The 22,178-nt window shown below is 40.0% G+C and overlaps 2 protein-coding genes across 2 annotated transcripts; both read left to right on the top strand.

The window, feature by feature from the left end:
* The first annotated feature begins 1,897 nt into the window (after nt 1-1,897).
* On the top strand, nt 1,898-3,875 carry LOC115364303 (migration and invasion enhancer 1-like). The gene is made up of 4 exons (XM_030058803.1): nt 1,898-2,036; nt 2,367-2,464; nt 2,637-2,713; nt 2,814-3,875. The coding sequence occupies exons 1-4, from the start codon at nt 2,008-2,010 to the stop codon at nt 2,895-2,897; spliced, it is 288 nt and encodes a 95-aa protein (XP_029914663.1). The 5' UTR covers nt 1,898-2,007; the 3' UTR covers nt 2,898-3,875.
* A 6,967-nt stretch (nt 3,876-10,842) lies between these two features.
* slc4a1a (solute carrier family 4 member 1a (Diego blood group)) lies at nt 10,843-21,931 on the top strand. The gene is made up of 21 exons (XM_030056933.1): nt 10,843-10,991; nt 12,440-12,526; nt 12,975-13,030; nt 13,636-13,742; nt 13,864-13,910; nt 14,021-14,186; nt 14,386-14,521; nt 15,302-15,371; nt 15,491-15,533; nt 15,659-15,843; nt 16,012-16,219; nt 16,681-16,884; nt 17,031-17,179; nt 17,361-17,555; nt 17,696-17,941; nt 18,040-18,129; nt 18,762-18,928; nt 19,747-19,988; nt 20,088-20,257; nt 20,595-20,768; nt 21,014-21,931. The coding sequence occupies exons 2-21, from the start codon at nt 12,500-12,502 to the stop codon at nt 21,068-21,070; spliced, it is 2,739 nt and encodes a 912-aa protein (XP_029912793.1). The 5' UTR covers nt 10,843-10,991; nt 12,440-12,499; the 3' UTR covers nt 21,071-21,931.
* The last annotated feature ends 247 nt before the right edge of the window (nt 21,932-22,178 follow it).

Genomic DNA, 22,178 nt, shown 5'->3' with positions numbered 1-22,178 from the left:
GCTACTCCCAGGTTCCTGATGAAATACGAAGCGTTGTTGAGACTTTGTGAGGATTGCTGTTAAAGGAGTGGCAGCAGTGTGACTGTTTTATGAGTCCTAAGGTTGTTTGTAATGAGTAATCAGAGACACATGCAGTGGACACACACTCTGACAGCAGAGAAATACACAAATACAGAGAGAACATGTGTAGATGACTCAAAAAATAAGAGCTTTTGTGGATTTCAGTTGAACATGCCGGTGATTTGACACCTGTTCTATATTGTTATTAAACTCTGTAACTTATGTAGTCTATGAAAGTGAGTGCAGACCAGTAACAACAATTGGATACTGAACTGATGAATAAGAAATAATAAAGACTGAAATGTTCTGTTTTATCCATAAGTGCCATGCATAATCAGAAGTGCATGCATTTTTAGCTGGGTCTGCCCAGCAGGGAATCAAACCCTGATCCAGACAGTATTAGTGTCACGTTCACCTCACTGAGCCACAGTGAGGTGAAAAAAAAAAAAAAAAAAAAATTACAATGTTTCCCACAGATTTACCAGAAAATGTCTCAAAGCAGTTCATTTGCTTTTATACCAAGCCTATACTCTTTAGTTTAATGGCTTAATATTTCATAATAGATGCTTGACTGCGCCCTTGTGAGTTTGAAACTCATTAGCCAACTCTGTCTCTTAAAAATTACATTCAACATATCTTGAGTATCATGTTACGCGGCATTTTAGCCATTTTGGTCACTTTAGCCACCAAAAATATTTGGTTAAAGCTGGGGAAAGGTTAGGTTTAGGTATTAACAATCCACCACCCTCCTAATCTAGAAACTAAGGGATTATTTTGTGATATGTTACAAACAAATGCAATGCACTTCCCATAGTCATCACTTCTTATGGACATGGCATATCACAAGCAAGTTGTTGCCATAGTTACACCATATGCTTTCAGTTTTATTGGAGGTACAGCCTACAGCACTGCCAATAAAGCATAAAAAGAATACTGCTGTGTTGTATCATTGGCTCATACACAGACTGAGTAACATGCATTTTCTTTAGAGACTGGATAGTAGTAGTAACAACAACAACAATATCAATAATAATAATAATCACCCAAGCTTAATTTAAATGAATGGCGAAATTGTAAAATGTATTTTTTTTTAACTGCGAGCTAAGGCTTTGATTTTTTTTTTTTTTTATCAGCTTTGTATAATATCATGGAGAAAATCTTTTGTTTTCATGTTTTCCCTTTGATTAAGTACATTTCCCTTTTTATAACAGTTCCATAGTTGTCAAGCAATCTAGTGTAAATATTACAATTGCTATTCCTGTTACTGTATATAATTTTGATACCAGTACATGTTTTATTACATGATTTTTTTTTTTTTTTTTTTTTTTTCAGTCATTTTAATTGTAGCCAGTTAATTTGGAGCCGTAGAACTCCATTTATAGGGAGCCGGCTCCTTCCATGTTACCTTCTTGGCACTTCATTTTGCCTTCTGTTCGCTTCATTTGGTTGACTCGGTGAAGGGACATTCTCAAACATGACTGTAGCTCTAGTGACCGCAAATCTGAGGTTTAGTGACTAGCCCGAGTGTTTAGCGGCCGAATTGAAACGAGGTGAGGCAGCACACCCCAAACTCTATTGGAGTGAGGCCAGTGGCTCCGCTGCCTGCCAGCATCAAGTTAGACCAAAGCAAAAGGCTGAAGTTCCGGAAACAAATGTCACAATAAAATACTTCAGCAAGAACAATACAGCATGGATAGATAGGATTGGGTTGGACGTCAATAAAAATTAGTTCGTCTACTATTTCGGAAACGTAAAATTTAACTAACATCATTTGCACATCCTGTTCATAAACGCTATGAAAGCCCAGTTCTTATCCGCGCTTTTATTTTGTAGATAGCGTCTCTTCGTTTCCGGTTCTTCACGCCGCTTCATTACGCTCCACCCGTCTCTTAGCGATACGTCGTGCTCAGAAAACACAACTGTCGACGCACACCCGGAATATCAACGATGGGCTTGCAAGTCAGAGTCGAATACTGGTAGTTATATTTTTATAGTAATTTTCGGAACATGTAAGCTTTCTTTGAACGTGCCACGGCTTTTGCTGTGGTCGGGGAAATCCTAAAAACCTCAGTTAAAGCCAGTCGTTAACTTAAATACGTTAGCTAACCATTTGCTAGCATTAGCTTCTTAGGTAACAGGCAAGCCTACATTAGCTAATGTTGGTAGCTCGCTTTATGTAACCGACCACAGCCGGTATGCTAGCAACCCAGGCACCACAGGTTAACTTATGTTATAACGTCATTTCCTATGGGGATTTGCTTGGAAATGATAAACAGCTAACATTTTTGCTTTTATCTGTTTTTCAGCGGCGCATGAGGGTTCGAGCCCCGCTATCGGGAGCTCGCCCGGGTTGTCACCGCCGAGTTCCCCGATGCGGATGTGTCAGGCTTCGTAGGGAGACAGAGTAAGTGTGGACTAGTGCCAAACGCCAACACCGGTGTGTGTGATGTGGCGTAGATAGCAATGCTGGATATTCAGTGCATTCCTAACCCCCTTTGTTTGCTGTTGCTCCAGTGCAACAGCAAACATTGCATGAGAATGAATGCAATGCTACTGTTATTCTCTTGTCAATGCAGGCAGCTTTGAGATTGAGATCAATGGACAGCTGGTCTTCTCCAAGCTTGAGACAAGTGGCTTCCCTTATGAGGATGACGTGAGTGGCCCACACCCTTTCTCTTACACATGTATGTACATACTGAACCATAATAAGGTTAGTTTCTGATGGGTGTTGTTTTGCTCACTGCCTGCTGCAGATCTTGGATGCAGTCCAGAAAGCCTCCGAAGGGAAGCCGGTGCAGAAGATCACCAAAAGTCGTCCACCATGTGTCATCATGTAAATCTCCTTCCCTCCTGCTTTAACGTCCCACTCTCGCCAACCAGCAGCACCATGAAACGCCATCGCAGACGCCTACTGCCACTGTCACCTGTGGTTTAAGCTGCCCCCCGCTAATGTGCTCTGGGAACAGACCTTGCTCTGTACGACACATACCAACAGAGATGAACTGAAACCACTAGCCACTGTCCTGGACAAAGAGACCTATCACCAGGCTCTGTTGTGCCTTCTGTCTCCTCTCTCTGCACCCATTATGGAGCTCCAGGTTGTTAATGATTGCTTTAGCCTAAAAAGTGTCAGGTTATAGTATGATGAATCCAATCCTGGAAGCTTCTTCATTATAGGAGCAGAGACAGGGAGAAGACCTTGCAGAGTGTTGGGAGGGGGTCCACTTTTATATTCCACAAGCCTTGTAGCTGGGCAAACCTGACTGCCTGATTGCTGTTTTTTTAATTTTGTTTCCTGACATGCAATTAACAGTTATTGATTTTCATTCAATGCAAAAACTAGCAGTAGGTAGTAATTTATAGTACAGTTTGAAGCAAAACAACCCTTTATCATCCTATGTCAATTATGCTTTTAAAACATGTTTCTTGAGTTTAATAATCATTTCAAATACTGTTTACTCTATGGATTTCGGACAGTCGTTTCCTAGAATTTTGTGCTAAGAAAATGCTAAACTAAATAACCTCGTATAGAATACCTTGCAGGTTTCTAGTTCTGTTGACCATAAATTAAATTTCAGTAGCTAATCTGCATCAAAATACTTTCTGTCCATTTTTCTTGTGTCTTCTTAACTGTCTTTTTTTCTGAATCTGTCCTCCTGCTATCAAGAAAAACTGGCCAGGTACTTAAGGAATCATTAGTGATGCTTCTGAAGACCACCACCCACTGGTCTGTCAGCTGACACTAATTACATACCAAAATCTCATTGTTTACTCAGAGGACAGAGGTGCTTCAATAAAGTTAACGGTTATTTCAATGTTTTGTTAGGTGTCAGTTTTTGTATGTCTGGCAGAATCTTTTTTTTTTTTCCCCAGAAATTTGCATGGCTAATGTTCATGATCACTCCAAAATCAGAGTACAGGCAGACCATAGAGAGTTATTAGTTCTTGTGGCAACTGGTGAATGACAAGTGATGCTGGAGTCTTTTGTAAAGTCTGTTATGCAGCCTTCCTTCACTGCCCTGCATGTCTAAAATCTGACACCATCTATTTGCCATCTCATAATATGAGCCGTGTTGTGGGTAGTCATAGTGCAGCATCAACATAAAGCTGTTTATCAGGCTGGCATGTTCCCTCGACTGTCTCTTGATAATGCTCACATTTATTGCCATGTGGTTTAATTACACAGGGGAATAATACCAACGTCATTTTTACCACATCCTGCTCATGACAACAGCCTGAGGTGAACCTCTATGAACATCAATGATAATTTAATGGTTATTCTGCATGTGCATATTACCATGAGGTGTTACTTATGATCTCCTAACACTTGGATTATTTGCCTAATTCGATTTTCAATGAATGAATCAGAATACACATTTAATTCAAGCCCTAATCTCCAGTTCATGTAATTCTCTGCAGATCACGACTCAACTCTTAATAGTTCTGTCCTTGTTGAATATGTTTCTGATGCAACATTGGGGATCACAGCACAACAGATGCGTGATAGTGTCTCTGTGATGCAGAGACATTTAAAACCTGCAATGATCGATGCATTAACAGGTAGAGTTGTTGTTATATGACCAGTTACACCGGAGAGCCAAATAGCCTCACAGATATCTGTGGTCTAATTATTGACTGAATAATCTGATTCTTTATGGATCATCACTGGAAAAATCTCTTTGCTTTCCCCCCTCCACCCATACAAAGGTCAGAGGTCAGCTCAGTTGACAGATCAACAGCCCCGGAGCAGGTGGGATTTCACTGTCTCACTGAGGAAACCTGATGTAAACACACACACACACACAAGGTAACCTTGACGCTTGGTAACCTTGAATGACAGGTCTTGACGTATGCTCGTTATCAGATGACAAAGTTAATACGATCTGAAATAAAATAATATCCATCTTCTAGGTCAGAGTATGTGAACTCAACGATAGCAGCAGGTAATGATATGCACTGTCAACATAAAAATGTTTTGTTGTTTTTATTTATTTTTTGTACTTGATGTCAGTATCACAGAGGATTTTCCACTTCATTTACAATCCCATGAGAACAATGATTTTTGCAGTATTTCTCGACCACCCATCACATAGGCGGAGATATACTTGAATAAATAAATAAATAAATACCCAAAAAAGGTAACACATGGCTATTTATGTACATAAATTATACTTTTTTTCCCATCTTACACTGTCCAATGTTAATATTTAATTTAGTGTTTGTATCAACCTGACCCTCACCCTAATTACCAAGTTGCTGCTAAGTTAAATGTTAGCTGAAGATTTACTGAGCTGAGTATTTATAATGGACAGATTGATATAAAGTTAATCATCTACAGTGACTTAATTGTGAAACAGCTGATACAAAGATGACAGTAAGTTGAATATTAATATTGGATAGTGTAAACAGAATGTGAAAATAAACAAAACAAAAAACAAGGTACACATTCTTAATTTTTTTTTTAAACAGGTCATTTCTTATGTCCATCTGTCCCATATGTTCATATTTTCTGATTGTACATGCATCCTTTTTAATTATTTGTCCAATTATCACACCGTCTCATCACACCCAGTTACAGTCAGGGCTATTTTTATTTCATGAGAGTGCAGATTTTGATGCTCCAATAATACTAAACCACAGTGCTGGTATTTACAGGACCACTAGGTGTTGCTTAATTTTTTTTAAACATATACCTATAGGTCATAATAAGCTGCTGCAAACACACTAAGGGATCGTCTTTTGCAAGAGGACAATCTCTAATTTTTATACGCTTATTCAAGATAGAGCACTGTCCTCTTCTACTGAAAACAAATTGTGTTCATTGAAAGTTTTTGAGCAATGGCTTCAGTACAGTCAGATGATGGCGAGACCCAGCTCAATTATTCATCTCTGTTTTTGTTTAGTCATTGTTATTGATAGTGGTAAAGAGGCAATGGACATCATGATGAGAAACCCACTAGAGCCACAGCAGCAGGAAAGTCTGAGGTGAAGATACCAGGCTTTGTCATAAGGGCGGCAAGGCAAGAAAGTCTGATAACAGAGAGAATGATTTGTGAAATATAACGATACTTTGTGCCCTATAGACTATTAACTTTCCTTGTGAAAAGGATCATTCCTGGCACATCTCCCCTATTTGAGTGATGTATGATGACAGTGGTGATGGGTTAAATATTTTTCAATGTCCCTTCCACAGGGAGTTTTGACAATGAGAATAAATGGACAGATCTTTTTCCTGAAGCAAAAGGCTTCCCATTATAGTGTAAGTGAGTACATTTCCCCTACCAAGTAGTTTTTAAAGGCGTGTGTGTGTGTTCAATCCACAATAATAAGACACAAATGTTGAAGGCACAGAGGAAGAAAGTGTGTTAACAAGGAAGCATTGATGAGGAAGCACTGAAACAATAAGGCAAGGAAAAACCAGCACATGCACATGCAGTAAAAACAGCAAAGACACATGTACAATAAGCAAGGCCATTAAGATACAAAGGCAAGAATGACATGTACAGTATGAACATAGTGACACATAGTCTACACATATATTATAAATTGGCATCAGTGAGGGCAGCAAAGTGAGGTAAAGCAACCATAGATGGAAAAAAAACACCACCACAAAGAAAGGAGCCCATTAAAACATCAAGACAAGGAAAAGTAATACACATTGTAACATGATATGTTATCTTATGTGCATCAGAGCAGGTTTGACTCCAAAGCCCTAAATTCTTGTTGCTCTGGCTGACTTTCCTTGTTATGTATCTGACATGTGAGGAAGAGGGGAAACGTCAAATTTGATCTGTATCTCTATATATATCAGATCAAATGATGACATCGTTTACATGATATAACCTCATTTGGCATTCATTTATGCAAAATGTAGTCAGTCAGCGGGTGTACAACTGTACAACCTACAACCCAAACAACTCTCACTGCTGCAACATTGCTGCATGCAAATATTCATTGTTTTTGCCATGTTTGGAATAGTTTGCACTGGGGGGCGCCAAATTCAACAAAGCGTACCCTCTTCAAGTATATTAAGGTGTGCAGCACCCCCCAGCTCAGGGTTATAGTACTTCAGTTCAGTATAGAGTTGGTCTTCTGATGAATAAATAGTAATGTATGCTTGCATTAGCCATGCAGATTTCTGTGTTGTTGTATCATTTGCTGTTGTTGTTGTTTTTTAAGGCTACTCCAAATTTGGTTATGAGTTGTAAAGTCTGTCATCAGCGGCTGGACACAAAACAGTTTTAGGAAATGGAAATAGAAAAACAGAAAATGGCAGATCTCCTCTTGTAATCACTGAAATTATTCTGAAATTTAATGCAGTGACATTCAGTATCATGAGAACAAACATGAATGACTATTTTCACTTTAATAATGTGGTACTGTTTAAAATGTATTTTTCAACAGACTGTATTAACCGCTGTATATGCAGAGTGTTGCTAGTCTCTTCATAATGGGTGGACGTCTGTGTAGTCGAGCGCAAAAACTGCAACTAGGTGGGTCTTTAGTATCAGCTCTGGCCCCCAGTGATAATTCATGCCAGTCTGCTTGCTCCAAAGCTGATAGAGCTCTCTGCCTCGGCCCTGTGGGACCTGCTATCCTCCAGTAAAAAGTTTGAAAATGTAGCCGTTTAAATTTGCTGTTTTGCCATTGGTCAACAATGGCTTTTTAAAGTCCACCCCTCCCTGTTTGATCAGATGATCACCTGAAATTATAGGCTGCTAAATCAATGCAACTGCCAATGAGATTTCCCTCCCATCCTTTTTATAATTTTTTCTAGCTGCAGTTAGAAAAGTCTCATCTGGAGAGCATGCCTCCTTTTTAAAGAAATTAAAATCACTCAATATTGTTTTCCACATGTAGTGCACTTCTTGAGCACATAATCAAGATGTCTAAGGTTCCCTCGGTTCTGCCTCTCTCGAGCTTAAGTGTTATGTAATTTTGTTATGTAATCATGTTGTTTGTTTTTTTTCATATCTTTAATTTTATTGTATCTTTTTTATTCTCTATTGTCTCTGTGCATAAAATGTGCTATATAAATAAAACAGCCTTGCCTCGCCTTGCCATTCAATCTAAGAGGTGTAATAAGGTGCTTATAATAACGTACAAGTTTTGTCATTTCCTATATGTCAAATTGTAAGCTTTATGCTTTATGTGCGTTAGCCAAGTCATAATTTTCCTCTTGAGCCTGCACACCCTCATCTATGAATAACTCAGGATCTTCAGCTCAAAATTTGGAGATGAAGACTTACCTTTATTCATTCATTCAGGTGTTTGGAAAAAAACAGAGGATGTAGTATAATGTAGTTAATATATGTAGTTGCATAGTATGTTTTTTTTTGTTTTTGTTTTTTTTAGTTCTGCTTGGGTGTCTTGCTTAATTTAAGACACTTTTTCTTGCTTCATGGATTCTATGTCCCTCATGCTCCTGATAGTACACTCTCTGACACCGAAAACATACTACGCAGTACTGTATGTACGGGGGGTAATGAAAGTCCGCAGTCTGGATGCATTCGTCTAAATTCCCCAAATTTTGTGTTGAGGCCTAAGTTTATGAAGATGAGCAGCAGGGTGGAAGGCCTATATGATGACTGGGAGTGTCTATGTATTATGTTAAGATAATGCCCACAGGGACTGCACTGAGACACATGGGCACAGTAGATAGCTTCCACAAATGGTGATAACAGGTCTGAGCCACTCTGAATCCACCTCGGGCCCAGAAGCACCACATAAATGAGGTTTGACTTGACTTGACTAACACCCAACCCACCTCTAAGACACACACACACACACACACACACACACAGAGAGAGAGAGAGAGAGAGAGAGAGAGAGAGAGAGAGAGAGAGAGAGAGAGAGAGACATGTATTTGTGATAATCCTTTCTTGTGTAGTTTGAAAAGTATACCACTAGTACAAATGTCTACTGGTTTATCGTAAGTCTGCCAAGTTAGCAGCTAGGGCACCACATACTCTCAACTGTTCAGCCAAATTAAGTTCATAAAACAATTGTGGCATAACGTGAAGTTTATGCAGACAGGGATTATTCTGCATGTTGTATATTTTCATTTTACTGTAAATTTGCAGAAAGTACATGAAAAAGTGAATCATGGATTGATGGCACCTGCATCTTATCAGCGCTGTATTGGCCTCATAGCATAAATGAACATAGCACTATATTTCTCAGCAAAATCTAGACTGATTTCTGCTTTTATTCTATTTTATTCTGCAATACTGCACATACTGATGAGCCTCACAGTTTAGTTTTTGTAAAAGCTATTTCAGAACCAGCAACAATATCGCTCCAAGACTTTACAATGGTAAGCCATTTTACCTTGTCCCCATTCCACCATGTTTAAATAACTTCTATATCCTAAAATTCATAAATAACTTGAGTGGTTCTGGGCTACTGAATGTTCACCAACACGAGAAGCAGAAACTAGAGGCTGGGATCTGTGATTTTAAGAGGAGAAACTTTTTGCAACACAAAACTTTGACTATGCTACATCATTAGATGTTCATTTCATAAAATCTCATACCTGTTGGTTCCAGTTAGTCCCAGACACATGATACTAAACACAAATCTAATGTAAAAAAAAAAAAAAAAAATGTACAAATCAATTTGTCAGTGTCCAAGGATGAGATCTAAACAATTTAAGACTCAACACTAACCAAAATATAAAATCTAGGAACATGTAGAACAAGAAGCAGCCAATAGGAAGCTCTTGTTTTAACTCTAGACTTAGAACAGAAAAAAGAGAGCTCTTGCTGTTGATCTAGATTGTAGAGCAGCCAATAGGAACCTCCTGTTTTTGGAAGAATCAGTGGGGGCCTCTTAAACTTTGGAACAGCGAATTGAAACTTCTAGATTTTAAGACAGACTTTAGAACAGCTAGGAACCTCTATTTTTTAATCTAAACTGTGGAACAGCTGATAGGAATCTGCCCAAGGACCTCCAGCTGTCTCACTCATATGGGGTTAAAAGTCAGACCCAGTCAAATCTGCAACAGACTGGTAATCAGTGTAAAATGCTGAAGTTGTGGTGATGTGCACTTGTTCATCTGATCCCCTTAGAACCACAGCTGCTGTGTTTTGTGCAAGTTGGAGACAAGAGAGACACTTCTGGCAGACACTTCACCTTGAAGAAGTGATATTGTATCTCCATGGGACCTCACTGAATAAATGAATAACCTGAACAAATGACCAATGTGGCCACTCCATGTGCTCGTCTTTCAGTCCTTGTAACAGGATAAATCATTGGACTGGCATGGTTGATGGAGGATGCAGAGGAGGGCCAGCCCTGTATCTGCAATGTCACGTGCACAGGGGACAAACCAAACATGTCTGAGGTCTATATTGGATAAAAAATTGAGTGTGATGTGTTTATCAGACTTTGTCAAGATCATCAGGAGGAGAGGACACCCCCACACCATCATAAGGGAATCCCCAGTGCGCAAACAAAATGACGTAGCAAGCAGCAACAAGATGATCTCCTCTTGATATGGTGCCCCCTTGCCTACTCTCCTTTCCCCTTCATGGACCCCTCAGACAGGACGATGTCGACCCTGCCGGTCATTACAGGTCCGTCTCTCTGACACGGTCGTGACATGGAGTTTATTCAACAGAGAGGGCGGAGTACGGAGAGTAAGGTTGGGATATCCCTGGGTCAAGGTGTCCCAGGCTGATAGGGCTGTTTTTCTGTCACACAGGCCTTATCTCACAGCCCCCCAAGTTGCTGAGCAACCAGAGGGGCTGAGGGGTACAGCACCTCTTAGGCTCAACGTAGTTTCATATGGGTGTTCCCACCGCTCTCGTTTGTTCTCTACCCATCTTGGCTAGTCCTGCTTCACTTTTTTGCTGGGTGCATCTACGCTTACAGCACAGCAATCGTCCTGTTCCCGGTGCTGCAGACCAGGTGGGAGTACCTGCATGCAGGTAAGGGTGTGGCCTCCTCTGACCAGGGGGCAGATATACTATATGGACTAACGGACGGTTAGATTCAGATGAAACGAGATGGACAGTAGAATGGACCCTGGCAGCACAACAACATTCAAAATTTTATTGACTTATGTTTTTGACATAAGCATATAAAATAAGAGTGAGCCTTTGGTCCAAATTCGTTGCAGAGATCTGAGTGAATTTTCAGGAAAGTTCATTTTCAGGAGAGCAAAATCCTTTTGTTGAAATTTGTACTTTCTGTAAACATATCTCAAGTATATTTTATTCCCTGGAGGTCAAGGTCAAGGTCAAGGTTCTTCAACATTGGGAAGTCATTGCAATTTGGGCTAATGAGGACCTTCATACTTTATGGTATTGTTTAAAATAATTTAGCTGTTTATTTTGGTTCTGTGTTAAGCTATCTTCATATTTTCAGGGTCACAGGGAAGAAAATGGTTACCACTAAACAGTGGAGACTACTTAACATGCAACAGTACAAACTGTTCAGATGTGTTGCCTGCAGACACGCAGATTGGTTAATTCTAAGCATTAATATTAATCATTGTCACATTGGTTATGGTGTTGATTGGTTGTGAGACCATGTGTAATAAGAAATATTGTCTCTTGACCAATGTGCATCAGTTCATAAGAAACATTTCCTTGGTATTTTAACAAAGCATTAGATTGTCCAGTTGTTGGGAACAGTTTACACCAGTTGTGCAAACAAAGTGATATGCAATAGATGAAAAACAAAATGTATGCATAATTTAAAGTAATTGCTCACTACACACTAAGAATTACATTATTACATTACATTATTACATTATATAGAGTATTTCTGTATAAATTAGTGGTTGGATAGTTTTGTTGTTTGTTATTGTCAAGTTATTGTAGTTGCATAGCTGTAAATAGTTGTTTTTTTCCCTGTAATGTTACTGAAGAGTACGGGTGTCTGGCTGAACAAGGGTGTGACCCAGAGATAAGGCTCTGTAAGTCTTCTACTTAAACCATAACTTAGTTCACATATTCTCAACGGTTGATTCACTATCTGTCGTTAGCTGTGGCTCTGAGCCTGTCAGACAGACTGTGATGTTAGATGGTGGTATCCTGAGGGGCCTCAGAGGGACTCAGCGCGGGCCTGATTACCATCTGTAGGGGCTGAGAAACCTATTTGAATTTCAGCGGTGAAAAAAGATCTTCCCAATCAACTAAAACAAATAGTGATACTTTTAATCAACAGTATAATGTCATGACCAGTACAAGTTTGTGTACTTAGGATGTTATACAAGCATCTGTTTGCAGAAAAACATGGCTGACCCTAACTACTCACATTAATGGGCCTAATACTCAATCTACAGTAATCCTATTTAAAATTACCTTGGTTGTGTCTCATATGATTGCTGTTTTGTTGCTTTTTGTGTTCACTCGTTGATTTTGTGTTGTAGGGAATGCATAGAAGTAGCTGAGAATTCAAGGACAGACAAATCAGCATCTGAAAAACGCCAATGGAAAACAATCTAAGCTTTGGGGAGGTATAAATCATGCAACACATTCACTGTAATGATGACGCTAAATTATCTAAATGCATAGCACTGAGCTGTAAGATTGCTGCAAGATTTATTGGACTAATGAAGCACCACATTTGTTTTCCAAGATATCTTTTCAGGGTTATCAGTCTATAAAAAAAAATACTTATGACAACAAGTAAGATATTTTCTGTCCAGATCGCCTGCAGTTGAGCTGTCTGACAGAGATTAGGGCTGAAAATCGTGATGTATTTTTATTATGTTGCCAGTTATCAGAGCCTTTGTTGCAGAAAATGCTGTAGACAAATTAGCTTCAATGGCAGCTACAGAGCTTGATGAGTTCAATAAATCTTGCAGCATGCATCAACAGCAACAGCTAATTGCCGTTTATTGTTGACTTTTTGTTCATCCAACTGTCTTCCACTGATTCCTGTTTGACTTTGGTCTCATCTAGGGCAGTGACATGTCATATGAAGACAATGACTCAGCCTTCCCCTCTCCATTGAGACTGTGAGTTCATTCTCTTTATGTGTAGGTGGTAAATACAGTTACTCATACAGGTTTCCCCTTATACACTGCTCACTTGCTCTTGTTATGGTTGTCCATGAGTGTATGTTCATATAAATTTATACTATCTAAATATAAGACATATATTTATACGTATATTTATATATATCTTATATTTAGATACTTCCTATATGTGTGTTTTTAAATTCTGCTCATTGTTGCGTCACACTGTCAATAACAGTGATAAGAAAATTAGCTTATACAACCCTGCCCTCTTGTGGCCACAGAGAGAATAGCACTAACAGTACAAAATGTTTGATAGAGAGCTGGTTTGTACTTCTCAACTTGTTAATTACCCTAAAAAAAAATTGCCTGGTCTATTTAATCTATAGACACGGTTATGGGAGTGCCTTTTCCAAAAGAAAAAAAAAAAAGTCCCAAATTTTCTCCCTGTCAGGACTGAGTTGCGTCGCTTCATAAGCAGAAAGACCAGTTTCTGGCCTGTTGTCCGTAAGATTTGGTAAGACACTGATAGCTGTTGCTGAGCAGCACCCATGGCCCTCCATAGCATTTTTTAAATTAATGGTTCTGCTTCTCCTCACCACCAGGACCCCTCCAGGCCACAGCGGCATCTATGACCTGGAGCAGAGGAGGCAGGAGGAGGAGGAGAATGAGCCACCCATGGAGACCATCATCATCTCCACTGACTCAGAGGGTAAGCTCCTCTGACACTCTATACAGCCACTAGTGACGGCACCTTTCAATCTGTACACCAATACCTAAAACCTCATGATAAAACAGATGCAAAGGTACAAAGTTTAACCTCTCTGTTTCAGCCTATCTGAACCTGAACACCAATGCCAACACAAGAGGAGATGCTCAGGCAAGTCTACCCCTGCCGTAGTCTTGTGTCAGACTGACTGATTCTTGTAATTTAAACCAACATGCCAACACTAGAGATGTTCATTGGCTAACAGCATTGCATTACCACAGGCCTATGTGGAGCTGAATGAGCTCCAGGGCAACGTCTGGCAGGAGACCGGCCGCTGGGTGGGCTACGAGGAGAGCTTCAACCCCAGGACAGGAAAATGGGGCCCCTCGCATGTCTCCTACCTCACCTTCAAGAGCCTGATCCAGCTCCGCAAGGCCATGAGCACAGGTGACTTAGAAATATCTCAGTGAAAGGGAGACTAGAGTGTATGTCAGGATATAATAAAATTAGCTAGAGCTTGATTCATTCATTCAAATAGTTCCCCTAGCAGATACTTGCGGCACGTTTGCTGAATCTGTAAAAACAACAAGCAGAGCAACGTCAGCCTGATTCCTTTGGTGACTGTGTCTGTGTCCTTTTCCCTCAGGTGCCGTCCTCCTTGACCTGAATGTCAGCAGTCTGTCTGCTGTGGCTGAGAAAGTGGTTGATGAGCTGCTGAGCAGGGATGAGATACGTGCCAGTGATCGAGATGTCCTGCTGAGGGCTCTCTTGATGAAACGCAGGTACTTTTGGGTATTAGAATCGGTTTTGATTCTGATTTCCAGCGTTCAATGGAAGCGATTCACAAGACCGATTCCTTACATAAAAATGTCTTTATTCTCAATTCCAAAAACGAGAGTACAGTGAGTGCCAGCAGATTTTGTAAAATACGTAGTGCACTATTAAATTAAGTACATAATGGACTATGATGATTGACGCTATGTATAACAAAGAATATTGAAAAAAATACATTTAGTAATTTAATCCAAAAATTAATCAGTTTTTCAAGGTGTAGATAAAGAGTAGCTGAGGAAGCAATGGATAAGGAAGATGTGCAGAGAAACATGACCCCCCCAAAAAAACAATTAAGAATACCAACACTGACATTTACATTTTTTATATAAGTTATTCAGAGACATGTGGACTGCTACAAAACTGTGAGTGTTTCAGTTTTAAAGTAGTGACTGGTGGCTAAAGTTTGCCTAACAAGGAGCCATAAATTGGGCTCTCGATTTGCTGAGAGAAGGGAGGATTTTTTTTCCTATTGCTGTAGGAAATATTTTCAAATTCTTGCTCCTATCTCATCAAATAGGAAAAATTACTTTATGTTTAATTTGTTGAATTGATTCTAATATGTGGAATTAACTCTGCAGTTTTGAAGTTGACTCTCGGTTTCAAATGCTTGGCATCAAAAAACTGATTCCTTTTGAGATAGACTCCCAGGCCTAATCAGTTTTCTGTCTTCATGGCGATAATGTCACAACGATCTTTTCTCTCAATGCTCTTTCCGTGTGTCCTTTCAGTCAGACTGAGGAACCTGCAGTTACAGCCTCAGGAGACATTGAGATGCAGACCTTTTCTGTCACCAAGACGGTATAATGCATTGGTTTTTACTCCTGTATCATCCTCTTGTTTCATTGACTAATTAGCACAGTCACTTCCTAACATGTAAGACTTGACACTCACTGTGCTGTTGGCCCTTTGTTCTGCAGAGAGACCGCTCTGACAACATGGAGGCCTCCATTGTCCTCTCAGGTGAGTGCTTAACACTCAGATGCAGTAAATCTGCATGCCTCTCCACATGGTTATGTCCAACAACTGCTGCATGTGGATAACCAGCATGACTAACAGTGTGTGTGATTGCGGTGTGTTTCCTGCAGGTATCGTGGACTCACTGCAGAAGCCAGTGGTGGCCTTCATCAGGCTGAGTGATTCTGTGGTCATGGAGTCTGCCTTGGAGGTTTCTGTCCCTGTTCGCTTCGTCTTCATCCTGGTGGGCCCCAGCCAGAGCGGATTGGACTTCCATGAGAGTGGCCGAGCCATGGGCGCTCTGATGGCTGACTGGGTGAGAGAGAAGAGAGAGTAGAGACATTACAACAGAATGTAGTTGCAGCAGAAGAGAGGATACAACTCTGATAATGTATAATCCCCTGATTCAATTGTAATATTTTACTAGGGAGCTATCAGTGCAGCAATTTTTGTTTTCTACTGATCAACATCTCGGCTCTGACAGGTGTTCAGTCTGGAGGCCTACTTGGCCCCGACTGCCAAGGAGCTGACCAATGCCGTCGCTGACTTCATGGACTGCAGCGTTGTCATCCCCCCAACTGAGATCCAAGACGAAGCTCTGCTATCATCGATCGTCGGCTTCCAGAAGCAGATGCTGCGTGACAGACTCCGCCCTTGTGACTCCCGTCTCGCCTTTGGTGACAGGGTCAAATGTCAGTAAACGTACAGCGCCCAGTCAAGAGCATCTTATTTTACAATGATCGTTATGAGACATTGTACTTTCATCTCTTATTTTTGCTGTTGCTGTTGTTAAGATTTCAGATGTCAGATGAGTTCAAAGGCATATGTAACACTTGGACATCAGTAAATCATTACCACAATTTTGAGACATCTGCATTCTTACTACCTCCGACAAGTGAGGTAGTAGCTACCAGTCACCAGTCAGTTTACAGTACCTAAACTAAGGTATCATTTTTTAAAGAATGATATACTGATAAAATGCTCCCTAAAGTACCATTAAAATTCATGTATTTGCACATAGGGAAATACTAAAACACAGAATAAACAGGGATAAAAAAAACAGATATATGGGTGAAATAAGAAAGGGTCTCAAAGAAACACAGAAAGAAGGCACAATTTAATGGATGTTAGTTTGGTTTGTCTCTTTGTCCAGATGACACAGGCCCAGAGGAGCCTAGAGAGGACCCTCTGGCCCGCACAGGTATTCCTTTTGGTGGGATGGTGAAAGACTTGAAGCGCCGTTACCGCCACTACATCAGTGACTACACAGATGCCCTGAACCCTCAGGTTCTGGCTGCTGTCATCTTCATCTATTTCGCTGCCCTGTCCCCGGCCATCACTTTCGGAGGGCTTTTGTGTAAGCGTTCAGCTCTGAGACAAGCACTTTGGTGATGTCGAAGGAGCCATTTTTAGTTCAGTCTTTGGTATGTCTGGTGTTGTCAGCATGACTGGCAATAAACTATTTTAATCCTCTGAATTATTCTTTCTGTTCTTTGACCCCAGCTGACAAAACAGAGAGGATGATGGGCGTGTCAGAGCTGATGGTCTCCACCAGCATCCAGGGTGTCATCTTCTGTCTCATTGCCGCCCAGCCTGTTCTCGTCATTGGCTTCTCAGGTCCACTGCTGGTGTTTGAGGAAGCATTTTTTGCAGTATGTAAAATAATGCGTTCATGGAGAGTTATGTGATGTGATTACCTAAGCATTTTTTTTTTTTTTTTTTACTGTTTTCATGTATTTTCAGGCCAAGAAATGTTGAAAGTTATGAAGCCAGTCTTAGGGAAGTTATTTTACTTCACTTACTCGATCATTGCCTTTGTTTATTCCATGCTAGTTCTGCAAGTCCCAAGGCATTGAATACATTGTGGGCCGTATCTGGGTGGGAATGTGGCTGATACTGATCGTGTTCATCATCGTGGCTGTGGAAGGCAGCTTCCTGGTCCGATTCATCTCCCGCTTCACTCAAGAAATCTTCTCCATCCTCATTTCTCTCATCTTCATCTATGAGACCTTCAACAAGCTCATTAAGGTTTCCTCATCGGATCTTCCTTCCATTTCATAGCCCCAACAGCCATTTCCCATTATTCAGTTTCATCTTCATAGTTGTGTCTCCTTTATTTATTTCACATTTCTTCCTCTCTCTGTGCTGTTTCCTGCTCTGTTGCTCAGATTTTCAAAACCCACCCTCTGGTTTTGAATTATGACCACCTGAACGACTCGCTGGACAATCCCTTTCACCCACTCATCAAGATCCACGAAGAGGTCCATCCAGATGGCAACGTGACCGTTCATGAACTTGAGATCGAGAGAGCCTACCCCAACACTGCTTTGCTGTCCATGTGCCTTATGTTTGGTTGTTTCTTCATCGCATACTTCCTGCGTCAGTTCAAGAACGGACATTTTCTCCCTGGCCCGGTAAGATCAACTCCACTTCCCACAAATTATTGCAAGCAATGTGAGTGCTGTGAGTGTCATTATGGCCATGTTGTATATTTTCCTCTCTGTTTTACTAGATCCGTCGCTTGATTGGAGACTTCGGTGTCCCCATTGCTATTTTCTTCATGATTGCTGTGGATATCAGCATTGAGGATGCCTACACTCAGGTAAGGGCTTGGTAAAAATCTGAGTATTTCAAAGACTTTCTAAAAATCTCAAACTTCATACAGGTTAGGACAGATAAGATGCAACATAAAAGGTCACACAGTGTTAAGTATGTTATACACAGAATATGGACAAAGTGACAGATGCCTCTCATGGAAAGACCCCTTCTAATGACAGTGATTGTATAATAGTATGGAGGATTTTGGTCCAGTTATCTCATGATGGCAGTGGAAAATCACATTTCTTACACAACTTTACAATCACCCATGTCGTTTTGAGTGCAATTAGGCATGTTCTTTAGAAGGCCTTGAGTATGGACAACATACTTAACACAGTGTTAAAACTACCACTGACCACGCCTGCCTTGTTAACTGATATGTTGTGATCAGTGGTAATGGTAAATGATAAATAAATGGTAAATTTTTTTTAAAAAATTACAGAAATTACCAGTATGATAATTTTCCAGACTCTATAAGGGATTACTGGATCACCACCTTAGTTCTTAGCTGACAGAATGACTCACTTTGAGGAGATTTTATACTTTATATGTGCCTTTTTTTTTTTTTTTTTTTTTCATTTGGCCATAGCCTGAAGATAGATCAGCTAAATAAACAATGTCCACATATTCCCACAGAAACTGGTTGTGCCAAAAGGTGTTGAGGTGACCAACCCCAAAGTCAGAGGCTGGTTCATCAACCCCTTGGGGGAAAAGAAGCCCTTCCCAATCTGGATGATGGGCGCATGCTGCGTACCTGCACTGTTGGTCTTCATCCTCATCTTCCTTGAGTCCCAGATTACCACGTGAGTGACACTAGATAAAAGCCAACTCATAGCCAGTATTGCATGCCATTCTCTCTGTCCGTTATCTCAGGGCTCCTATCTGTGTATACTATTAAAAAAGCAGAAATAGGTTAAAGGACCATATCAGTGATTTTGCGTATTTAGTGTAATGTTTACAAAATGCACATACTTCCAATTTCTGCAAATCTTTTCCAAAGGCCAGCAGTATTATTTTAGAGCTCGTTTTTCCTACCTTTTATTCAGCCATTGGCTTCTATTCATTCTACTACGATATGACGGTGAACTTGTAGAAACTTCAAACTTCCTTCACGCCGGTATTCCATCACTGTAATAAAGTTCTCCACATTCGTTTTCCTAAAAGCAGCAGCGTTGCTGTGTTTTGATTACTTAAAACTGGGTGGAGTGAAACGGTCCAGAAAGTAAATCCTGACGAAAAGTTTGCCTTACACAACCAATTATCAGCTTCCTAGTTTATGAATGGTGGCACTTTTTTAGTCGCAGAAGTAGAACACTATGACCATTATAACCAAATTCATTATAACCAAAAATTCTAATTTGAAAATTGGTGGATTTTGATTATATGATTTGAAGTCTTTAGTACCCCGCCATGATTTAAAAATGGTTTGTTCCATTAAAAAAGTACAGCACTGTATATTAACAGGAAATACCAGCCTTGGTGGGAATATTAGTTTTTGTGCAGCTTTCTAATGTCAAGTGAATCAAGATGAGATTAGTTAAGATTTCCTTGCGCTCAGAAATCCCTGCCTTTGTCTTCATTATGTGAATTCTAACTCTTGACTGTCTCTGCGGAAAATCAGGCTGATTGTGAGCAAACCTGAGAGGAAGATGGTGAAGGGATCCGGGTTTCATTTTGATCTGCTTCTCCTGGTCACCATGGGAGGTATTTCCTCTATTTTTGGGGTGCCTTGGCTTAGTGCAGCCACAGTCCGATCCGTCACCCATGCCAACGCCCTCACCGTCATGTCCAAGGGCCCAAAACCAGAGATTGAGAAGGTGATTGAGCAGAGAATTAGTGGCATCCTTGTGGCCATAATGGTTGGTAAGTGCTGCCACCTACAGGGTGGATCCAGACACAACAGAGACAGGAAGGCTTTTGTGCTTTACTTTGTTAATCTTTAACTTGCTCTGTGGTTTCCAGGTGTGTCTATTTACATGGAGCCTATTCTGAAGATGATTCCTATGACTGCCCTGTTTGGTATCTTCCTTTATATGGGTATCACATCTCTCAGTGGAATTCAGATGTGGGACAGGATGCTTCTGTTGATTACACCAAAGAAATACCATCCCTCGGACGCCTATGCCACTAGGGTAAACCCCGCCACCTCTCACACACAGTGAAATAACAGTATTTACAACATCACTCTACTCATGAAAAAATCCAGTTTTCATGCAATACATCCTTATGTTTGGGAATGCACATTAGCTATCCATGTTTATTTTTGATAATGTGGTGCAAGTTTTACATTTCTGCAAGCTCTTATACAGTATAATGTTGCAGAATTCATAATCCTTCAACAATAAAATCAACCGATATTGCAAAACAATCTCAGAAAATTCACAATCTAGTGTGTCAAATTTGTGCGTATTGACTTCATTGTGTTGCTCCTCATTCCTCTGCTTACATGCTCCTCTGTCATTTGTAAAGGTGAAGACATGGAGGATGCACCTATTCACTCTGGTCCAGCTGGTGTGTCTGGCCATTCTGTGGGTTGTGAAGATAAGCCCCTTCTCCCTGGCGCTGCCTTTTGTTCTCATTCTCACCATCCCTCTGCGCATGTTCATGACCGGCAGGGTTTTCTCAGTCTTGGAGATGAAATGTGTATGTATTTGTCTGGTACACTGTCAGATAACACAGTACACTTGCATAAAATACTGTATAAAATTGGGTTTGGACTTGAAAAAGATTGCAATTTTCTCATTCCATCAGTAGGACATAATTAAATCTATAAGACAAATGACTAATTATCAGTGTGTAGGTGAATGTTTTATCAAGCTTCCGTATTTTCATACACACTGTGCGACAAGCAGGTTTCTCTGTTGTAACTCAATGTAATTCTGTTGCAGCTGGATGCAGATGATGCCAAAGTGAAACTTGAGGAGGAACCAGGGGATGAAGTCTAGGAGTCCCAAATACCATGAACAACACCATACAAACCATAACTTTCCACTGAACTCGAACTTTATTTCCAGTAACTAGCTCATTTTAAAATTTTATATCAGATGTCTTCAAATGTATGTTTTTGCAAAAAACCTCTTCAGTACAAAAATTGTTTTGTCATTCTTATATTTAAAGAATACTTCCACTCAGTTTCAGAATTCATACATTATTATTCCTGTGGGTTAAAACAGCTGAATCAGTATTTCTCAACATGGAGTTATTCCCTGCACAACCTATAATCTAGGAAAACGATAATATAATCCTAAAGCTTTTTCATTGACAATGAATGGGAGGCTTTTTATTCATGATTTCCCATTTATACTCTTCTCATGTGATGTCACAGCTTTGGGTGATGTAAAATGATTCCCTCTTATTTCCAACAATAGGGATGAATAATAAATGTTCACAAATAAAAACTCGGCTATCTTGTGGCACAGGAACAAAATATGTGATTTCTAGAAATGAGTGGTGTTTCTCGTTGAAATCTCAAGTCAGTAGTTGTGATTTTTTTTTCTTTAAGTGCATTATGTGTAGCTTGAAAATTACCAGTGCTGCCACGTTGTAGAGCTTATAGTACATGCACTAAAAAAAGCTATGCAGATTAGATCTTTACTCCTTTTTTGATGAAGACATAATGAATTCTTATGGGACTATGACATAACCCCCCCCCCCCCCCCCCCCCCCCCTTTGCCCTTAGTTTATTATTCTTAAATGTTTTACATATTTAATGTTTTCATTTGATTCCACATTTGATAGATTGTGATGTTGACTGAACAAAAATGAGCATTTACTTACTTTAATGTTTGCTGTCCAGTCCACATATGAATACAACAATATTTGTACATAAGCAGATGCCGTACACAGAGTGAGCCTGTCTTGGCCATATTTTAGACAGTGTGACATTGCTTTCATGTTTGTAAAGTGGAATAAACAGTGATGAGTGGCTAGTAAGTGGTGAGATCTAATTGTTTGACTTGATAAAAATGAATTGTATCAACATTACGAGGACATTTTGCGTAAATGTTGTTTGTGCTTTTTGTGTTATCTATTGTATATTTGAGTGCTTGAAAC

This window comes from Myripristis murdjan, chromosome 8 (assembly GCF_902150065.1).
Source record: "Myripristis murdjan chromosome 8, fMyrMur1.1, whole genome shotgun sequence".
NCBI classification, from domain to species: domain Eukaryota; kingdom Metazoa; phylum Chordata; class Actinopteri; order Holocentriformes; family Holocentridae; genus Myripristis; species Myripristis murdjan.
The sequence above is the reverse complement of the archived record's forward strand: the minus strand, read 5'-3'. Positions and strand labels throughout refer to the sequence as shown.